This window comes from Lonchura striata, chromosome 1 (assembly GCF_046129695.1).
Source record: "Lonchura striata isolate bLonStr1 chromosome 1, bLonStr1.mat, whole genome shotgun sequence".
NCBI lineage: Eukaryota > Metazoa > Chordata > Aves > Passeriformes > Estrildidae > Lonchura > Lonchura striata.
In genome coordinates this window covers 83,815,495-83,834,514 of record NC_134603.1, presented here as the reverse complement: position 1 = coordinate 83,834,514, position 19,020 = coordinate 83,815,495, and the positions used below count along the sequence as shown (strand labels likewise).

The following is a 19,020-nucleotide window of genomic DNA, read 5'->3' as shown; positions in this document are numbered from 1 at the left end:
ATGTTGCTTTTTCTTTGATGCTTTTAAGAACCTCCCAAATGGTATGCAGCTTTCTCCTCTAGCACCATTAGCACTGGCTATTATGCCTCTTAGGCATAGGAAGCTAATGTCTAATACATTCCCTATAGATTTAAACATTACCTACATAGTAGAAAATCTAATTTGTGAAGTTAAAAAGTCTTTCAAATTAGGAAAAGATTTCTGCTCGCTCTAGAACCATAACACCATGCTTGTGTAGCTGTACTTTATAAAACTCTACTTACATTGTTGCAATGGATGTGAAAAAGGCTTACTTTGCTCTTTAAAAGAAATTAACTGATCAAAATTATAGTTCATAGTGGATCATCTGTTGACAGACCCACAAATCTAGACAAATCATTGAGCTTTTTGTGATGGTTATAAGGTTCTCAAGTGATTAATAAAAATATTTTTTTAAAATGAAGTAAAAGCAAACAGAGCACTTAAGGAGTGTATAGGATACTTTTCTCCAGTATGAATTGCTAACCTAAGCAGTGCTAGCACTTAAGTGCTTATTTTCCCTGCAAAGTCCAATAACTTCCTGTTCTATAGTAAATCTTAATGCAAAAGGGAAAAATATGACAATTCTTTAAAAGTTCTGACATTTTTAAAAAACTGTATCTGTTTTTAAAGGCATTTCAGTAGTCCCTTTTTTTTTTTTTTTTTTACAAGGATATTGCAAAAATTTGCTCTGGAATTAATCCTTTGGTTTGTTTTTTCAAACCAAGAATTGTTTTACTGGGTGAAAGCAGATAGCTCATACCTGCAATTGATTCTGTCTTGCCACACAGGAGACTCATACAAGTAGGATGATTTTAACATGAATTTTAGGGGAAAATCTGTGCATATTTATGCTTTTCTAGCTCAAAGTTATACTAGATGTGTTAAAATACATGACTGCCAAAGACTTATGAGGGAATTACGATTACCTCACATTAAGATGTGAGACCACAAAACTCTTCTGCTGTGGGACACCAGGGTCAAAGAACAACAGGTACCATTCATCTCCACAACAGATCATCATCAACAATACTGCATCAGCCAGGACTCCATGACCCTCATCCCATGAGATGATTAATGAACTGGAGAGCCAGGGAGTAGTCAGCAAGTTTCACTCACCCTTTAATAACCCCATATGGCCAATGCATGAGTCTAGTGGAGACTGACAGTGGACTCTTGTATCCTGAACAAAGTCACACCACCACTGAGAGCTGCTGTGATGGATATCATGGAACTTAAGGATGATCTGGAGTCCAAGGCAGCAAAATGGTGCCACCACATACATTGCTAATGTGTTTTTCTCAATTTCTTTGTCAAGAGAATGCAGGCCACGGTTTGCTTTTACCTAGAAGAGTGTCCCCTACACTTGAAAGTGATAGCCCCAGGAGTGGAAGCACAGCCCCACTATTTGCCATGGACTGATTCAGACTAAAATTGAAGAGGGTGGTGCTCCAGAACACTTGCAACATGTTGATGACATTATTGTGTGGCACAACACAACAGAGAGAGTTTTTTGGAAAAAAGAATATAATCCACATCCTCCTGAAGGTCAAGGTTATGCTTTTGCCATAAAGCAAAGTCAAGGGACCTGCCCAGGAATATCAGGTTTCATCATATGCCAGTGGCTGTGCTCAAAAACATAGGAACTATGTCCCCACCAACCAGCAAGAAGGAGAGACAAGCTTTCCTCAGTACTGTGAGTTCTGGAAGGATGCATATTCCAAATTATAGTCAGATTGTAAACCTTCTCTACCAAATAACCCAGAAGAAGAAACATTTTAAGTGGGGTCCTGAACAGTAACAAGCTTTGTAACAAATTAAACAGGAGATTCCTTGGGAGCAATAGGTCCAGTTAGTACTGGACAAAATGTGAAAAAACACTGCAGCCAGGGAGCATGATCCTTCCTGGAGTCTCTGGCAAAAGGTACCCTGGGAGACCTGAAGGTAACCCCTGTGGTTCTGGAGTCTGAAATTCAAAGGATATCAGGCCTGTTACACCTCAACTGAACAAGGGGTACTGGCAGTTTATGAAGAAGGAATTCTAGCTGCTTCAGAAGTGACTGTCATTGAAGTACAGCTCTTCCTGGCACCCTGATAGTCTGTTTTGGGCTGGATGTTTAAAAGCAAAGTCCTTTTCACACATTCAGATGCATGCTAAGTGATCTGTGCTGATCACTCAGAAAGCTCAAATAGAAACCCCTAATTGCCCAGGGATATTGGCCGGAAGGCAAAATCACAAATCATGAATTGGCCTCAAGGCAAAAATTTTAGATTATCATCATCATCATTGGAGGAGGAAAAGATGACATGTGCTGCGGAGCTCCCACCATATATAATCAGCTATCAGAAAGTGAAAAGTGATATACATGCTTTACTGATGGTACGGAATATTTTAGCTTCTATTTGACATTGTTCTGAACACTGGCAAGAAGTTCAGCACAATTATAATGACCTGCTAATTTAAGTAAATTATTTTACAGTACATTTAACAGGCTATTTAAATTTGAATGCTCTGTGGGGAGTACTGCATCTGTGTCATCCTATACAAATCTTCTCAACATAAAGCAATGTTATAGAGTGACTGAATTAAAGGGTTTTTTGTCTCATATGACTTGAAAAACTGGAAAATTGGGAAATATGGGGTTATAAACACTTGATCTTCTACCATCTTGTGATTCTAGAAAAGGACTTCCACTTCTGAGGGCTGGTAGGCATGTTTGGACTTACATAATTAAGATGTAAATGTAATCTAAAGGTAATGTGAAATGTTGTATTCACAGCATCACAGAATACCAGGTTTGAAGGAAGCTGAAGGATCACGTGGTCAAACCTTTCTTGCACAGTCTAGATAAGATGATCCAGCACCCTATCCAGCTGAATGTTAAAAGTGTCCAATGCTGGAGAATCTCCCCTGGGGAGATAATTTTAATGGCTGATCTCATTGTGAAAAATTTTTTTCCTGTGTCTAATCAGAATCTCTTCAGGAGTAATTTCTATCCATTATCCCATATCTTTCCATGTGCCTCATTGTAAAATGGGGGTCTCCATCTTCTTTGTAGACACCCTTTAAATATTGGAACATGGTAATAAGGTCTCTTTTAAGTTTTCTTTTCTCAAGGTTTAACAATGCAGTTGTCTCAGCTCTTTCTTACATGACAGGCTTCCCAGTTGCTTCATCATCCCTGTAGCCCTTCTCTTGACCCTCTCCAGCCTATCCACTTCTTTTTTTGCATGGGGAGACCAATACTGAACACCTTATTCCAGCTGTGGCCTGCCAGCTGCTGAGTAGAGTGGAATAATGATTTCAGTATCTCTACTGGTGTAGAGATACTGTTCATGCAGCCCATCATTCTGTTGTTTTCTTCAGCAGAGCACCACAGAATTCACTCATATTAGCTTGTCATCCAACAGGACCCTCAGGTCCTTTTCCACAGAGCTGCTCCCCAGCTGAGTTGTTCCCAGCCTGTGTTGTGGTCCTGTATTATGTTTTCCCAGGTGTATGACCTTACATTTGTCCTTGTTGAACTTCATAAGATTCTTATAAGCCCACTCTTCCAGCCTCTCCAAGTCTACCTGCAGGATGACTCTCCCTTTAGAAGTGTTCAATTTCCAACTTGGTTTGGTATCATCAGCAAACTTCTAGATGATCCCATCATCTAGATCACTTGTAAAGATACTAAACAGCATTGGGTCCAGTATTAAATGCTGGACTATCCCGCTTGTGACAGGTTGCTAGTTTGAAAATAAGCTATTTACCACCACTTGCTGACAGGCTGGGGGCCTGTCAGCCAGTTCCCCACCTGCTGCATGGACCACTCATCTATACTATAATGTATCAGTGTCTTTAGGAGGAAGCTGTTGGAAACCATATAAAAAGTCTTGGAGATATCCAGGTAGACAATATCCACAGCTTGTCCCAACATCAACTGAGCAGGTTACTTTCTCATAGTGTTAGTGTTCTCTTTGGAAAAAATTACTAATCTGCATGCAGCCAGTCTTATCTGAAAGACTAAAAAAGACACACAAAGAACTGCAAGCCCTGAAAAATCAGTCCTGACATTGATGTTTGCTCATGAAAGATTTGCTTTGGAGAACTGCAGTAACAAGCATTCTTGTGCTCAAGTGGTTTTTAGTTGGTACATAGAAGTACCAAGCAAGCAGGGAAAGTTCTAATGAAAAGTCACTGGACTCAAGATGCTTAATTCACTAACTTCTCCTTGGACTATAACTTTTCCATCGAGATCAAATTCTCCACAATTTATGTTAAAGAAAACCCCAACCTGAACAAAATCCAAACTTAATTAAAGAAAGTAAAATGAGAGGCTTTTACAGTTGTGACATAATATATGAAAAGTGCAATGTGTCTTGTCCTTTAAAAATTTCTTCTCCATGTTTTTCTCCAGGGTGACAAAGAAGCAGAACTAGGGCTGCCCTTCTCTCCTCTGTGTGATCGGAAATCTACTATGGTTGCTCAGTCTCAAATAGGTATGTCCCTTTTTAGTGCATGAGGCAACAAGCCTTACATTTACTGAAAGAACAAGAGGTGCTAAGTGAAGTAAAATTATTCAGGGGGCTTGGCACAATGAAGAGAACATGTAAAAGGTGGATTGTGGGTGGATTTTATACTTTCAAAATAAGTGAAGTAGATAGAAGAACATGTTCCAGCCTCAGCTCAAGAATAGGTAGCCAAATGGAATAAAAAAGGAAAGATAACATGGATGCTAAAATTGAGAGAACTGAGAAAAAAAAATATATAAAACATATTAAAGAAAGCAAACAAAAATTTAAAGCAAGAAATTTCTCTCAAAGAGTGAAACAGAGATTTCCCTGAATCTAGGAAACTAGAGATTCATATTTTTGGCTAAGGGCTGTTTCTGTTTAAAATTATTTCATTGTTCCTGGTAAGTAAGCCATTATCTCAGAGACAGCATCCCAGATTTTTCTGGCTTTGGAAATTTAGACAATTCACTTAAGAATCTGAGTTTGAAGAGCTGTATATAAGTCTGGCCTGGATACCAGGCTTGTAGCATTTACTCCTCTGGAACAATAACATACCATAAACTGTGTGTTCTGCCAGTAGCTTGGTGAAGGAAAGCAGCAACAAACTTGAAGTGCTACAGTCTCAGCTAAAACTCATGTTGAAGACTCCTGGACATAGGCTTATTTCTGTGCTATGGGAGAAGATAAACTCTCCCTCTCTGGTTGCTGTGGGGGAAGGTACAGGTACATATATTTCTTCACATCTGTTTTATCAGCTTTCAGATATGTTCCTTACTCCTTGCAGGGAAGAGGAGCTGTGCCTTCCCCAGGGTCCCTCTACATAGGGTTGTGTATGCTTGGAAACCCATTTTCCTGGTCGTTTCCTTTTGGGCTCCTTTGCTCAGAAAGACCAGACAAGGAAAGAATCTTCTGTTCCAATCCTTGTGTCAAGCTACTGCAAAATTATTATTATATTAAACCATCATAAATAGAATTTACCTTATAGGCACTTGTCAGTAGGCAAAGGCAGGTTTATTTACTCATATACTATTTCATTTGTGCAGTTTAGTAATCTGTTGACATTAATAGACTACTCTTTATTTTTTCCTCCTACCATTATAAAATTATTAATTTCTCAGTCTGCTGCACATTTTGACAGTGTCTTTCTTATGTCCCTTTTGTTAAACTGCAACCACCTTTTTCTGGCTATCTGCTGAGATAAGACTTTCAAAGTTGTAGGCTAGATTCTCAGACAAATAATCTCCTTTCATATATTTGTTTACCCAATTAATAGCCTCAAAATATTGTTTCCTGGAATAGTAATTACATTTCTTTGCAGAGGTAAGTTCTTACTGAATTCCAAATTGTGCTATTATATGTTTGGACTGGATGATCTTAAAGGTCCTTTCCAACCTCAGTGATTCTATGACTGTCATCTGCACCAAGCACTAAGCCATCAATTCTATAAATTAAAACTTTTGTTCTTAGTGAAATAAAATTGTGCTTTTGGTTCTATCAAAGACACAGCCTAGAAACTGTGTTCTGGTGGCACAATTTGTTTGTAGTTGCTGGTTTGCTGTAAGGTCACTGTAGATACAATAACAGTGGGCACACATTTTCATTAATTAAAGCTTCTCACAAACACAGATGGCAGGTTTTGGCAGTATGGATTATGAAATTAAGCAATTCAACAGAAAATAACTCCTCAAAGGAAAGAACGCATGTCTCCTGTTGTGTCAGGTTATGAAAAAATTGTTCAATTTAAACTGATAAATTAAAACCCCGTGAATATAAATTATTGAACTTTATTTTGAAAATCCATTAATGTTAACAATGACCAATTCATCATCCTTTTTCTTATTCAATAGAATGAGTATAGCAAATATTTCTGTACCATAGTGAAGTACAAAAACTGGGAGAAATTTTGTTTGGAAGTCAAGCTGCTTGTCAGAGTGGGTGAGAAAAAAATACTGCAAAGAAAACCAGACCAAGACTTTCATATTTTCCAACAAGCTTATCAGGAGCTAAAACTTCTCTGGCTCAAACTCTAGGAAGCTTGTGTTAAAGATCAGCCTTTATTGTCATTGTCCTCTTTTGCAGCTGATAAATGCAACGGTACGATTTTATTTTTGTCCTTTTACTGTCAAGAAATAAAAATGCACTTTCAGAAAACATTGGATAATGGCTGATGAGTGCATGATGCTATTTTTTTTTTTTATGGTGAACTTTAGAGAAACTGTCCTCTACGCAATTTCTTCTATGTTGATGTTCCCAAGTATAATGAATGAATGAATTCCAGGCAAATGCCTGGAATTCACTCTTAGTATGCAGCATTAACTGGTAAAATAATCTTAGTCTCTAGGGTGCAGAAATGTTTATCATGCTCATTATACTGAAGGAGAAAAAAATTATAAACTGGTCATTACCATTAATAGATTTTAAAACTCAGGCTCATTTGATATTCAGGGTTTGAAGCAGCAAACTAAATTACTGTATTTAAATCTCAAAATCTCAGGTAAAGAGGAAAAGCAAACAAGGGAGGCAAGGCATGTGGGAATATGGCAAAAGTTACACAATTTTAAAATAAAGTCCTAATTTTTTTTTTACAATAGCAGATTATGATTCCAACTTTATTATAATCCCTTTTTTAAGGTAGCATAGTTGAATAACTTATTCATGTTATAGGGAATAGAGGAAAAAATGCTGCTTATCAAAGAAAAGTTGTCCTATGTATTTGAGTTTGTTTGCCTCTGGTAAACGACCTCTTTTGGCACATCTGCTCATCTTTGTTGATGAGATGCAAGACTTCTCACAGGGAAAACTTGATTCTTAAACACAACTGCTTAATGTGTTTATGTGTAACTGTTCAGTATCTCACGGAACAGATCCCACCATCTTGCTGCTGAAGTTAGTGACACATACATCTGTCTGGTATCAGAGATTTGCATATCTCAGGGTTGTGCGTGGTGAAGGAGCAAATGGCAGTGGTATTACTTGCTGAGCAGAATGACAAAGTACTATGACTTGGGTTTCTTTGGTCATTAAGAGGTAAGTTTTTGAGTGAAGGAGAATAGAAGAGACATATAGACAGCCAGACACACAAATGTGTTAATCAACTTCTCATTATCCTTAGAATTCCTGTGGCACACTTAACACTGTTCTCAGGTGGTAAAATTTTCAGTGCTTAAAAAAATTACATGAAGTTTGCTGGGACTATCTACATTGTGATCTAGCATACAATTTCCTGTTCAAGTTTTATACTGCATGCATTTCTGATAAACTACCTAGGAATTCTTTTTTTACTAAATTTTACTAGCTAAGACTAATGCAGTGTTATGGTGACACATGAGTCACATGTTCAGATAAGACTGCATGTGTCTCTAGATGTACAGAAATGTTACTTGAAAGGAACTATTTGATTGGCATGAAAATACACCTAACAATCCATCCTTTTAGAAATTTGGCAAAAATACAGGGAGGGAAATGGAACTAGGAGGATGCTCAACTGCTTTGCACTCAAGAAGTGGATTTGTGGTTGCCCTTTGTAGGGCCCCTGAGGCTCCCCTGAGGCTCCCCTGATAGGGGAAAAACTCTTTTTAACAGTTCTCAGGATTGAGAGACTCATGGAACTTTTTCAGTCTTCAGATTGCTATTTATTTTTATTTTATCAAAAGTTCCACATGTCCTCTACACTGGACTTAGTATGCAAGAAAGTACAGCAAAAATGGTCACAAGATGTACAGTTTCAAGGTCTTTTAAAGCTGTTTTATCCAATTAACTCTTAAAACGTACTTTATTTCTACCTTTCTGCCAATAACTCATCCCTCGTCTGTCCACGTGACCTCTGCACTGCGGCTTCCCCCAGCCAGTCACCCTGTGCCAGCAACACTGCAGAAAATGGAGTAGATGAAGAAGAAGAAGAAGAAGAAGAAGAAGAAGAAGAAGAAGAAGAAGAAGAAGAAGAAGAAGACAATGCCCAAGATACTCCATCCTGACTCCTATCTACCTCCATACTAAAATCCCAAAACCAAAATTTCTAACCCTGTGACAAACCACACTATCCCTGCACTTGTAGACTCCAATCCGTCCCAAAGTCTTGGAAGCCTTCTCCATGGGTGAAAGTTAAAAGCAGTGCTTCCCTGGGGGTCAGGACCCCTTGGGGCAAGCAGAGAAATATTCCCTGTGCCCTGGGTTCAACATGGATTGAAGCATGAATTCAGGTGCCTGAACCACATGATCATTTCTGCTTTTGTTGTTCATATATCACCTAGAGTCACCAGTACCATAGAAACATATCATGACTGGGTCAGAGAAATTAAAGTATTATTAATGAAAAATAAATTGTTAATAATTTTAAAATATCTAAAACTTGTAATAGTAGGGATTTGTAACAGTAGTAATTGTAACCTGAATTCCAATGTGCCTAAGAAGGGATTAAGGACTTCACTGTTTTCTTGGCTACCCGCAGCACTAAGTAATTTAATAAATGCAGTGCTAAAAGAATTAGGGAAATATGTAAGCTACCCACGTCTACATTTTATTCATGTATCTTGGGTTGAAAATGGAAAATGTAGCCAGGGTGTGTATTCTATTGCCATCTGTTAAAGGTGGAGCAGTTATCTTATGTTAACTGGGCCACCTGTTAAAACCAGGTGGGGCAGTTTTCTTTATCTCTTCCAAAACCAATCCTCCCTCTGGAAAATATCTTCTGTTAATGGACCATTGAGTCTTATTGCTTGACTGATAAAATTACATCATCCCATTGTGAAATGCTCTGCCTAGGGGAGGAGCCAAGCATTCTTGGATATAATCTGAGATTTGAAACACCAGTCAGCCTTTGCCACTGGATTCTCAGAGGCAGATTAGGCCCATCTACACCACCACTGGATCTTCAGAGGAAAACCACACCCTTCTACAGGATCACTGCTTTCAACAGAAGCACAACTATCACTCCAGGAGGACTGCAGCTACCATTTAATCAGACTACTACCACCACCCTGACCGACAGGGTGTCAGATCATATTCTGACTCTGTCAGTGTTGTTTTGTTTTACTGCATTTTTTTTTACTTTTATTTTTTCCTTAATAAAAACCTTTTATTCCTGCTCCCATATCATTGCTTAAGAGCCCCTTAATTTCAAAATTATAATAATTCAGAGGGAGAAGGTTTACATTCTTTATTTCAAGGGAGGCTCCTGCCTTTCTCAGAAGACACTTGTCTTTTCAAACCAAGATATCATGCAATTTAGATTTTCCTTCATCTCATGACCTTATGTCCACAGAGCTCTTCAGTCTGCACTTCCTGACATTCAGAGCAGACCCATATTAATTTCTGTCAAATTGTATACTGAAGTAGAAAATATTTGGGTCTTTATTTTTTCCCTTTTTTTTTTTTTAATATAAAAAAATTTGGGGAAAGCATCTAGATCTCTTTTATTATCAACAAGAAAAAGCTGGCCAAGAACTGAGGAGAGGGAATTCACAGCAACACACTGATGTTGTAAGTAAGGGAAGTTTAAGGTTACTGGTATTGCTGTTATAATTATTTTCTTCTTTGAGAGAATCTTCTTTGAAGGTGAACTTTATTTTTAAGTTTTATTGAAATCTGCTAGGAATTTGACTTCAATATCACACTACTCTTATATTAAATAAGTCTTGAGGAGTTTATGTTATGATTTGCCAGAGTTTCTTTCCAATGTTTAAATAGGTACCTTTTATTGCATGCTATATTGAGGATCTTGGGTCAGGGATTAATGTATAACACAGATTTCCCTTTCTAGTATTTGCCTATCCTTCTTTCAATGTATAATTTTTTTACTGTGATTTACAGTGTGGTCATCTGTATTCACTGAAGCAGGAACTCCACATAAATCCTCCTCATGCCTGTTTGACTCTCCTTGTGTTTCTGCTCAGGTTTCATTGATTTCATTGTGGAACCCACTTTTACTGTGCTGACCGACATGACAGAGAAAATTGTGACTCCACTAATTGATGAAGCTTCCCTTTCTGGCATGTCTGGATTTAGGCGTTCCAGGTGAAAAACCTTGCACCCTGTCCCTTCATTCTATAAGTTGCCATTGCAATCAACTGCTCTGATTTCCCCTCTCTTCAGTGTATGTCTTTCTTGTGGCTGAAAGACCCATATCTGCATTGTCAACACTGTAGCTCAACTCTTGAGGTGACTTTGTGCAGGGAAAGTCCAGCCTGGAGGAGGTCCAAGAGGGAGGAGGGTGGCATCAGCCTGAGTCATACCTTCTAAGGCAAGGAGCACAAATTGTTGTAGCCATGCAATCAGATACACTCTCAGTGCTCTCTTAGTCATTAATGTCAGAGAGAATGTAATGGGAATAATTGGGAGTCACTTTTTTCTCCATGCCTAGAAGTATGAATGTGATTGAAACACAAATGATGGCTGGAAAGAATAAGCACACTTTTATGACAGTATTTAGGATCATGCAAATGTGCAAAGAATCACCACAATTCACCTGGAGTCTAGGTGTAGGAAGTCTTGGACCATTCAAACTGTACTGCTGTTTTAGAGATAATGCTCTTTTACTAGTTTAATTGACAAGGCATATCTTGGAATTCAAATGCCACATGGCTAGTGCTCCCTAGAGTAGGGCTATCAAGTCAGGATTCACTCTTCTAGGTGATTTTTTTGCTCTTGGGCAAACAAAAAACAAATACTAATATCTTTCTATGTCAGTAATCTTGCTGCCTTTGTCAAAATGTTCACAAGCAAGTATCAAAAGTCAGCTGTAGGATTTGTAACAGAAATCAATGCCTGAGCCTCAGCTGAAGTCACCAAGCCCTTGACAGAGATTGACCTGTGCTTAATACCTGCCATTGGTGAAATTTAGGAGACTTCTGTGTCATTTTTGATTTCTAGAATTGTCTGACTCTCCAGTAATATTAAGGGAGTGGAGATACACAAAAAAGTAGTTAAAGAACTTAGTGAGAATGAATGGCAAAAAATAAGATGGGGAAAAGCAGCCAATTTCTAATTTCTAATACTTTCTATATATTTTATACATACACACACACACACACACACACACACACATATATATATATATATGTATATATAATTTCTAATACTGGCTCAGGTTGTACTCTTTGCTTTAACATTGGTTGGATTGGGGTGGGAGAGATGGGAAGGATAAGGGATTGAAACTTAGTTTTTCCAAGCTCTGTTACCTGACATTCAACTATTATTTTTTCTTAGCTGTATTTGAGTTGGATGCTGATTTCTTCTGTGTTTTGTGATATTGTGTCCTAGTTTGAATAGCATTAGTCCCTCTGAAGTAAAAAGATCAAGTGTGAAGAGCACTGGGTCTGAAGGAAGTGCCTCACTCAACTGCTCCATACTCACTGTGGACTTCAAATGTTTTAAAGCCACCTGGACTGAGGTGGTGCAGCAAAACAGAGAGAAATGGAAAGCACAAGCCACCAAAGGTAACAGCCAGGCTTTTTAGTGAAAAAATAAAATTCTGTTGTCCTTCTTCAAAACTCATCTTCAGTCTAACCATTCTCAAACTGTTAGTTTGAAAGAATCCACCTATTGAGTTCAACAACCCACTCTGAATTCAGAAAGACAGGAACATTGTGACTCATCTAAGCCTTATATTCTTCTTATGCTGTGTAAGTGTACATAACAAAGAGAATGTGAATGATGGGTAGAGAAGAAATTTAAAGGGGATTCCCCTAAACCACAGATCAGACTCAGTGGGTACAAAAATATTTGGAATGCTATTTATCAATATAGATTTATCAATTGTTCATTGTTCAGGTTGAAAGGGGGTGGTACTTTTGGAGATGGATAGTAGTTGGCAGACAGTTCAGAAAAGAAGGACAGAATATTCTCTATTCACAGCTGGTTTCATATTTCTGATCATAACTTGGAAAATTAATTAGGAATTAAGCTGAAAATATGTGTGATGTCATCAGGAAGGACTGCTAACATTTCAGAAGAATATGAGGGCTGTGTTGGTTGAAGGTTGACCAGGGTTCAATAGTGTCATGAAACTGAAAAAAATCCCAACTAACATCCCACCACCACTGACAAAACCCAACAAAGCAAAGCAAAACAAAACAAAGCAAAGCAACACTCCCCCCATATACACACTAAAAAAACCCTTAAAAGACTTTGCTTCTAAGACCCCTCTGGCATTCTTCTCATCTTTTCAGCAGTAACAAGGCCCTCAGTGTTATTCTGTGCCTAGTTTTGGCCACTGTAGTTGATAAAACATACGAACCAGTTGTAGAAAATGCAGAGTACAGCAAGGAAAATTATGATAATTTGTTTATAGCTGAGAAAGTGTATAGCTGAAAGCAGTTTTTTGAAGACTACTGCAGCTGAAAAATAAGGAAACTGTTTTTTATTCAAATATCCTGGACCATTAAGAGGAGAAAGGTTATTATAGATATTAATATAATGTCTAATAAGTTAGACATTAGCAAATCTCTATTATTGGAGTTCTTTTGGAAATACTGAAAGCCATCTTTTGCGAATTATTTAGGTATAATTTTCCCTCACCTCAATTAGGTGTAATTTTCCCTATGGATGATTGCGCAAGGTATCCTAGAGCCTTTAGGCAATTTAGACCAGATTTGGAGGGAAAAAAAGGAGGAATATGTCAATGTTTTTCTTTTCTCCATGAAACTGTGATACAATTTATTCTCTGATCTGAATGGTTGTTGGTCAATCCCTTATGGAGTTGTTTTATTTCATATAAGTGGAAGGAGTTTGATTTTAATATAATGTGTGACTGTGACTTTAGGGATTTGGCATAGTTCTCCAAAGTGCCAGAGCAAATTTTTCCTCACCAACTGAAAGACCTGCCTAAAGATCCAGGAAATAATGTATTATTCAAAACAAGTTTTCGTTTGTCATTAAAACTTGCCATTAAGTAAAAACACTTTATAGGCATTCCATGAAGATGAAAACAAAAGCATAATTCAAAATCTATTTCCCAGGGATTTTTTTTTTTTTTTTTTTGGTTGGTTGGTTGGTTTTGGTGCTTTTCGTTGTGGTGGGTTTGTTTGTTTGTTTGTTTGTTGGGGTTTTTTTGGTGGGTTTTTTGTTTGTTTGTTTGTTGTTTGGGATTTTTTATGTGTGTGTGCATGTGTGTGTTTTGGGGCTTTTTTTTGCTTGCTTTTGTTGTGGGTTTTTCATTTGGTTGGTTTTGTTTGTTTTGTTTTGGGGTTTTTGTTATATTTAATATCTATCAGTTCCCTATGGACCAAATTAAAGCTAACCAAAAAAGCAAAGCATGTAACATGCTGAGTGTCTTGGGATGTAGGAGTGTTAAGTGGATAAAGTTACAATACAGGTAACCCGTTTTAAAAATGTAATTCAGCATGTACCATATATATTTTCTTGACTAAGCATAAACTGCATAAAAATCCTAAGTGCAAGACAGACCTATACAGGACTTTTACATAATTTCTGTGTTTCTAGGTACATATAGAAGTACAAGCATGCATATTTTTTTAATCCTGTAATAGTTATACAAACATACAGCCCAGCATACCTTTGTATGGGCTAAGGACTAAGGAACTGGTTTTGGATTCCAGACTACTTGCATCAGAATCTTTTCTCAGCTGCTATTTTCTCTCAACTTGCAGCAAGTTTCTGCATCACCATCCTTGCCTGTCTTGTAGCAAGGCCTACTATACAGCAGGGGCATAAACTGCTGACCCTTGACAAACTGGTGTCTTGCAGTCAAGATGCATTGCCAATAAAAACAATTATTATTAAGAGAATACAGAAACATTTACTGTTTGTTGACAGCAAATAGAAATTTGGGATCAGAAAGGAAGGAACCTATTAGTGCTATTTTTGTTGCTAATACTATAATAAATTATTCGTAAAATACTGTATTCCCTTTGGGAATTGCATTGTCCCTAGAAGCCTCAGTGAGCTGTTTTTACCCTGAATATGACATTTATAAAGAATTTCTCATACTGTGTGAGAAAAGTGAGATCATTACTGATTGGATTTTTTTTTTTTTTTTGCCTAAATGGTCATAATTAAAGAGCAACAAACAAAAAGAACTGATAAAACAAACAGTCTAATGTACAAAGCACCATTTAGATAAAGTATTTTCTGACACTACTTTTGACAAGAGATACTTATCCAATGGTGTTGTAGCAAGCCCAATTCTCCTGAGACAAAGTTCTTTCCTGTGGTTCAGGTGCAGAATAAAGCTTTTTTTTTCAGATGCCCAAACAAGAGGAATTCTGTATGCTATGGAGACCCTGAAATTAGCTCAGTTGTTTAGAGCATGGGCTTGACCTCTGTATGGCTCATTCACTTAAGAATTGCATTCTATGGATCCGTTCCAACCCAGAATATTTTGTGAAATCTGTGAGACATCCCTACAGCCTTCAGTAGCTAGTATCTCTTTTTGCCATTCAAGAATTTCGAGTTTACCTTTTCAAGGTGAACTTTAAATGGTAAGAAAATGACATACACATAAAATACATTTAGTACAACCACTGGTTGTTTTCAGAATATTTTGTTAAATGTCCTCTCATGTTCTTTTTCCGTTGTCAGTTCCTATGTTTAAGTAAATTTTTTTTTGCATGTGAAAAGCTGAAGTAGATTTAAAAACATGAGTTGTTCTTGTCAAATTGACTGATAGTTGTGATATCTTTCCTTGCTTGGCTTCTCTCTTTGCTGAGGATGCAGAAGAAAAGGCCAAGAAAGAAGCAGAGGGAAATGCTTATCAGGGAACAGATGAAAAGGAAAGAGATGAACAGGATGGGAAGCCAGGTGAAGATGTCACAGAAAGAAAGACAGAAAAAAGCAAAGAATCAAATCCTGGGGAAAGCAAAAGGACAGATTCCAGTAAGAATCTTGGAAATGGCACTTGGCAAAGAGGTATGAGCAAACATGAAGCCTATCAAGGGGAAAATGCAACTAGGACAAATAAGAAAATGGATCACCATCATACTCTGGGAGAAGAGAAACAGCATGTCCAGAATGGTGAGTTATTGTCTTCTACTGAAACATAAATCCACCCCTAAAGCCAGTAACTCACCTTAGTGATGGGGGAGCCTCATGTCCTGAAAAGGCATTCCTGGGCCCAGAGTCTCTTCCTGAACATAACATAGACATATGTTATTCCTACATATGGGAATCAGAAACTGAATTAAATTCCAAGTAGTGTTTTTCTGTAGAAGGGGTTCACTATTCCTGCTTGGAAACAAGGAAAAATTAGTTTTTTCATGGAACTGAAATAGCCTCTTATGATACAGATCATGGAAAGCTGAAACCAATAACCTGCTTCAATGAATATTGTCATTGCTTGAGTAACTGACAGGAAAAGACAAAGTTGACTTCTAAACTCATTTTAAAGCAAATTAAATGCATCTTTGATTTGAGCCTCAGATCAAAATATGTTTTGGAACAGAGAAATTTTCTCCACTCTTTTTTAAGGATTTATTTTATTTATCCTTCCTTTGTTCAGTTTATTTTTTTTTATAAGGACAATCACTAGCCTTTATTTTTTGAGGACTTTTTTTACAGAAACTTTATTTCACTTTTTTAACTTGCTGTGGGACTGAGTTAAATTAAGAATCCCATTCTGCACCCAAAAAAAAGGTGGAAAAAAATGTTTGAAAATTCCATTAAACATTAAAAAAACTTATTAAACCAAACAGAAGAGATCACTTGTCTCTTAGCCATTACACTGTTCTTTCCTGCACAGCTCCTGCTCCCTGGAGACAATATCAAAAAATGGCACTACAGCCACATGTGTCTTGTCACAAACTTGGCTAGTATCATGCAGTCCAAAAGTAGTGAAAAAACCACTTAGAAGCCTGCTCTTAGAAAAATACTGAATGGGCATTTTGGCTTTGAAAGTTCAGGTTCAAGCAGTGAGTTTACATGGCAGAAGATGCAGAAATTTTGTTTAAAACATTCCTGATATCATTCTTAGGGTTGCTGGCCTTCCCCAGTAATTCCTTTGTAATCAGGTTTTTCTTAAGAATGGAAGGGTTGTGGGAATCAAAGCTGTCATTCTCTCTCATGTATGGGATTTTTCTTCAGACAGTGTTACATGTGTGAACATGAATGGGCCCCTCAGGAAGACAAAAAGGTCAGGGACATATGAAATGCAAATTAGACTGCACCAGACTTTTCTTCTGCATACACTTGTTTTGCATGCTTCTAAGAATATGGGAACTAAGTGTGCTCTAGTGATTTTTCTAGTACTTTTATTGGCAGTGTGTCTCTGCTGCAGGTGTCAAAAGTGTTCTGAAAGGAATTATAATGATTCCTGAAAATTAGTGTCTTCCTCAGGAAAAGAAATTCTGCTCCTTTATTTATGGGATAAGGCCTTTATGAGGAACAATCACTGCAGTGTCTCTGGGGACTGATGAAATCTTAACATTCATATCTCTAGATTTACCAAAGCTTCCTTTATGCCTATATGTTGAAATCTCATCTAATATATTTGTCTTATTATTTCTCTGCCTCTGTAATCCCTTTCAAAAATATTACAATCATTATTCTGCTCTGCTGCTGGCAGTATGACAACATAGATATTATATTACTTAAAAGTCCCCTTTTCATAATATTCACTGAAAGTTCAGAAATTGTGTTATCGGGTGAGTTTAAAGTCTCTCTGTCATACACTACCCTGTGCTTTCTCTGAGAGATCAAACTCTGGGACAGTGCATGTGTAGATGTTCAGCATTTTTTCCTGCACACACTTACCTTTGTTTTTAAGACCACCTTAATCAAACAGACACCTAAACCCTGCTGGATCTGCTCATAACCTCTCTGTACAAAGACCCCAAGTCAGTGGCAGTGTGATCTGCTGAGGAGGGTGCTGTTTGTCCTGTATCATCTTGCATTCATTTTTTTTTTTAATCCACAGAGTGAGCTTAGGAAGATAAACATGAAAAATTTCAAATAAAAACTGAACAGAACATGCTTTGGTTCCATCTTGTTAAATATTTTAGGGTTTGAAAACCATTCCTCTTTTATATTATGATGAAACCTAATTAGATAGAGAGATTGATCCACTACTGTCCAAGAATAATGAATATGCTAATGACTAAGGCACATTGTGGAAGAGGGAGACCCTATTTCTCTACAATTTTTCTTTTTTGAGCTGTTCCAAAAATAAATATCCACTGCCCCCATGAGTATTTGGAAGGCAGATCATATCCTTTTTAAAGCTTAATACCTTTAATCTTGAACCAAAGGCTGGGAAGTAGTTATAGTACCAAAATTAGAAATACAAAGAGAATAAGCATCACTGGAATACAGCCTCACATTTGCAAAATTCTGAAGTCAGACTTTTACAGCTTTTTGTGTTGAGGTGCACATCATAAAAGGAAAAGGATCTTTCTTTCTGTTTGGATACTGCAGCTGAAATAGATCTGTTCTGCTACAATTTTCCATTTAAGTTTTTATTTGATCTAGCATTCAGCATTCTCATTCAGTGAAGGGATGGTCTGGTAAGGTCTGATGTGCTTTGCTGTATGGCTAATAGAGGACTGAAAAAACACTCTTGGTTGACATTCCTGGGTTCATAAAATATACCCTATCTTAAGTTGCTATTTTCATTTTGCATGAACCATTGCTCTGCCAAAGGCCTGGATTTTTTTGTTTGCTACATAGACTCTAAAGGCAATGATCAATCCTAGGATGACTGTTCCTTGATACCAACACAAACAAATCTGTTAAAGGAATCTGGTAAGAGAAAACAAGGCAAAATTACATAGGCATGTTTAGGGTATCAAGGACGGTTCTTTAAAACAGACATTTATGATGAAGCCTTGCAGGATCTTAATTCTTTGGAAAGCATTAATGTTTCAGACTCTGACATGAATCTTATGATCAAGTTTTTAATGGTCAACATACAATCAGAGGTATTGTGAGTTTGCATATAACTTTAAAACATTTTGATAATTAGAATAAATTCATAACTAGATTTTAAAACTTGCTTATCTGTAGGAGTTGGAATTTTTTTTCTGGTGCTTTGTTCTGTGGAAATGTGTTCATTAAGTTCTTTTTTAACTCAGACTTTTCCTCCTAAAGAACAACATCTCTTTTGGGTGTTGCAATTTCATTGAGTTACAAGTGTTAAAATGCACTCTGCATGCATTAAAATGCTTATAGTGTTTATTATTGTTTCTCATTGCTTCTTTCTAGGTGAATTAAAGGAAGACAACAAACTGGACAGAAAAGAAGTGTAGTGCGGGAGAGGAATCAAAGAAAACAGATGGTAAGGACAACATTTTATTGCATTTTTGACACACATTTTTATATGCAATCTATTGTTTCCTAAACATCTCCAGGTAATTCTAAAACAAAAAAAATTGTATGGTAACCAGGAACAAACTTAACAGAAACAGTCATTAGATTTGACAAAAGCCATTGAAGCATTCTGAGGGAAAATCATTCCTTTCATATAATGCCCAGTACCACTTAGTTCCACTGGTAAGCCTTATCCATCAAATTTTGTGCTGAGCTTGAAACAAAAATCCTGGATTATTGGAATTGCTT

General features: G+C 37.2%; 1 protein-coding gene across 1 annotated transcript in view; it reads left to right on the top strand.

The window, feature by feature from the left end:
* PDE1C (phosphodiesterase 1C) overlaps positions 1–18,710 on the top strand; it is a 175,106-nt gene extending 156,396 nt beyond the window's left edge. The window contains exons 12-16 of the mRNA XM_021540500.3: positions 4,422–4,503; positions 10,410–10,530; positions 11,776–11,951; positions 15,190–15,486; positions 18,667–18,710. Coding sequence (XP_021396175.2) covers positions 4,422–4,503; positions 10,410–10,530; positions 11,776–11,951; positions 15,190–15,486; positions 18,667–18,710 — 720 coding nt within the window. The remainder of the gene's footprint in view (positions 1–4,421; positions 4,504–10,409; positions 10,531–11,775; positions 11,952–15,189; positions 15,487–18,666) is intronic.
* Positions 18,711–19,020: the final 310 nt, after the last annotated feature.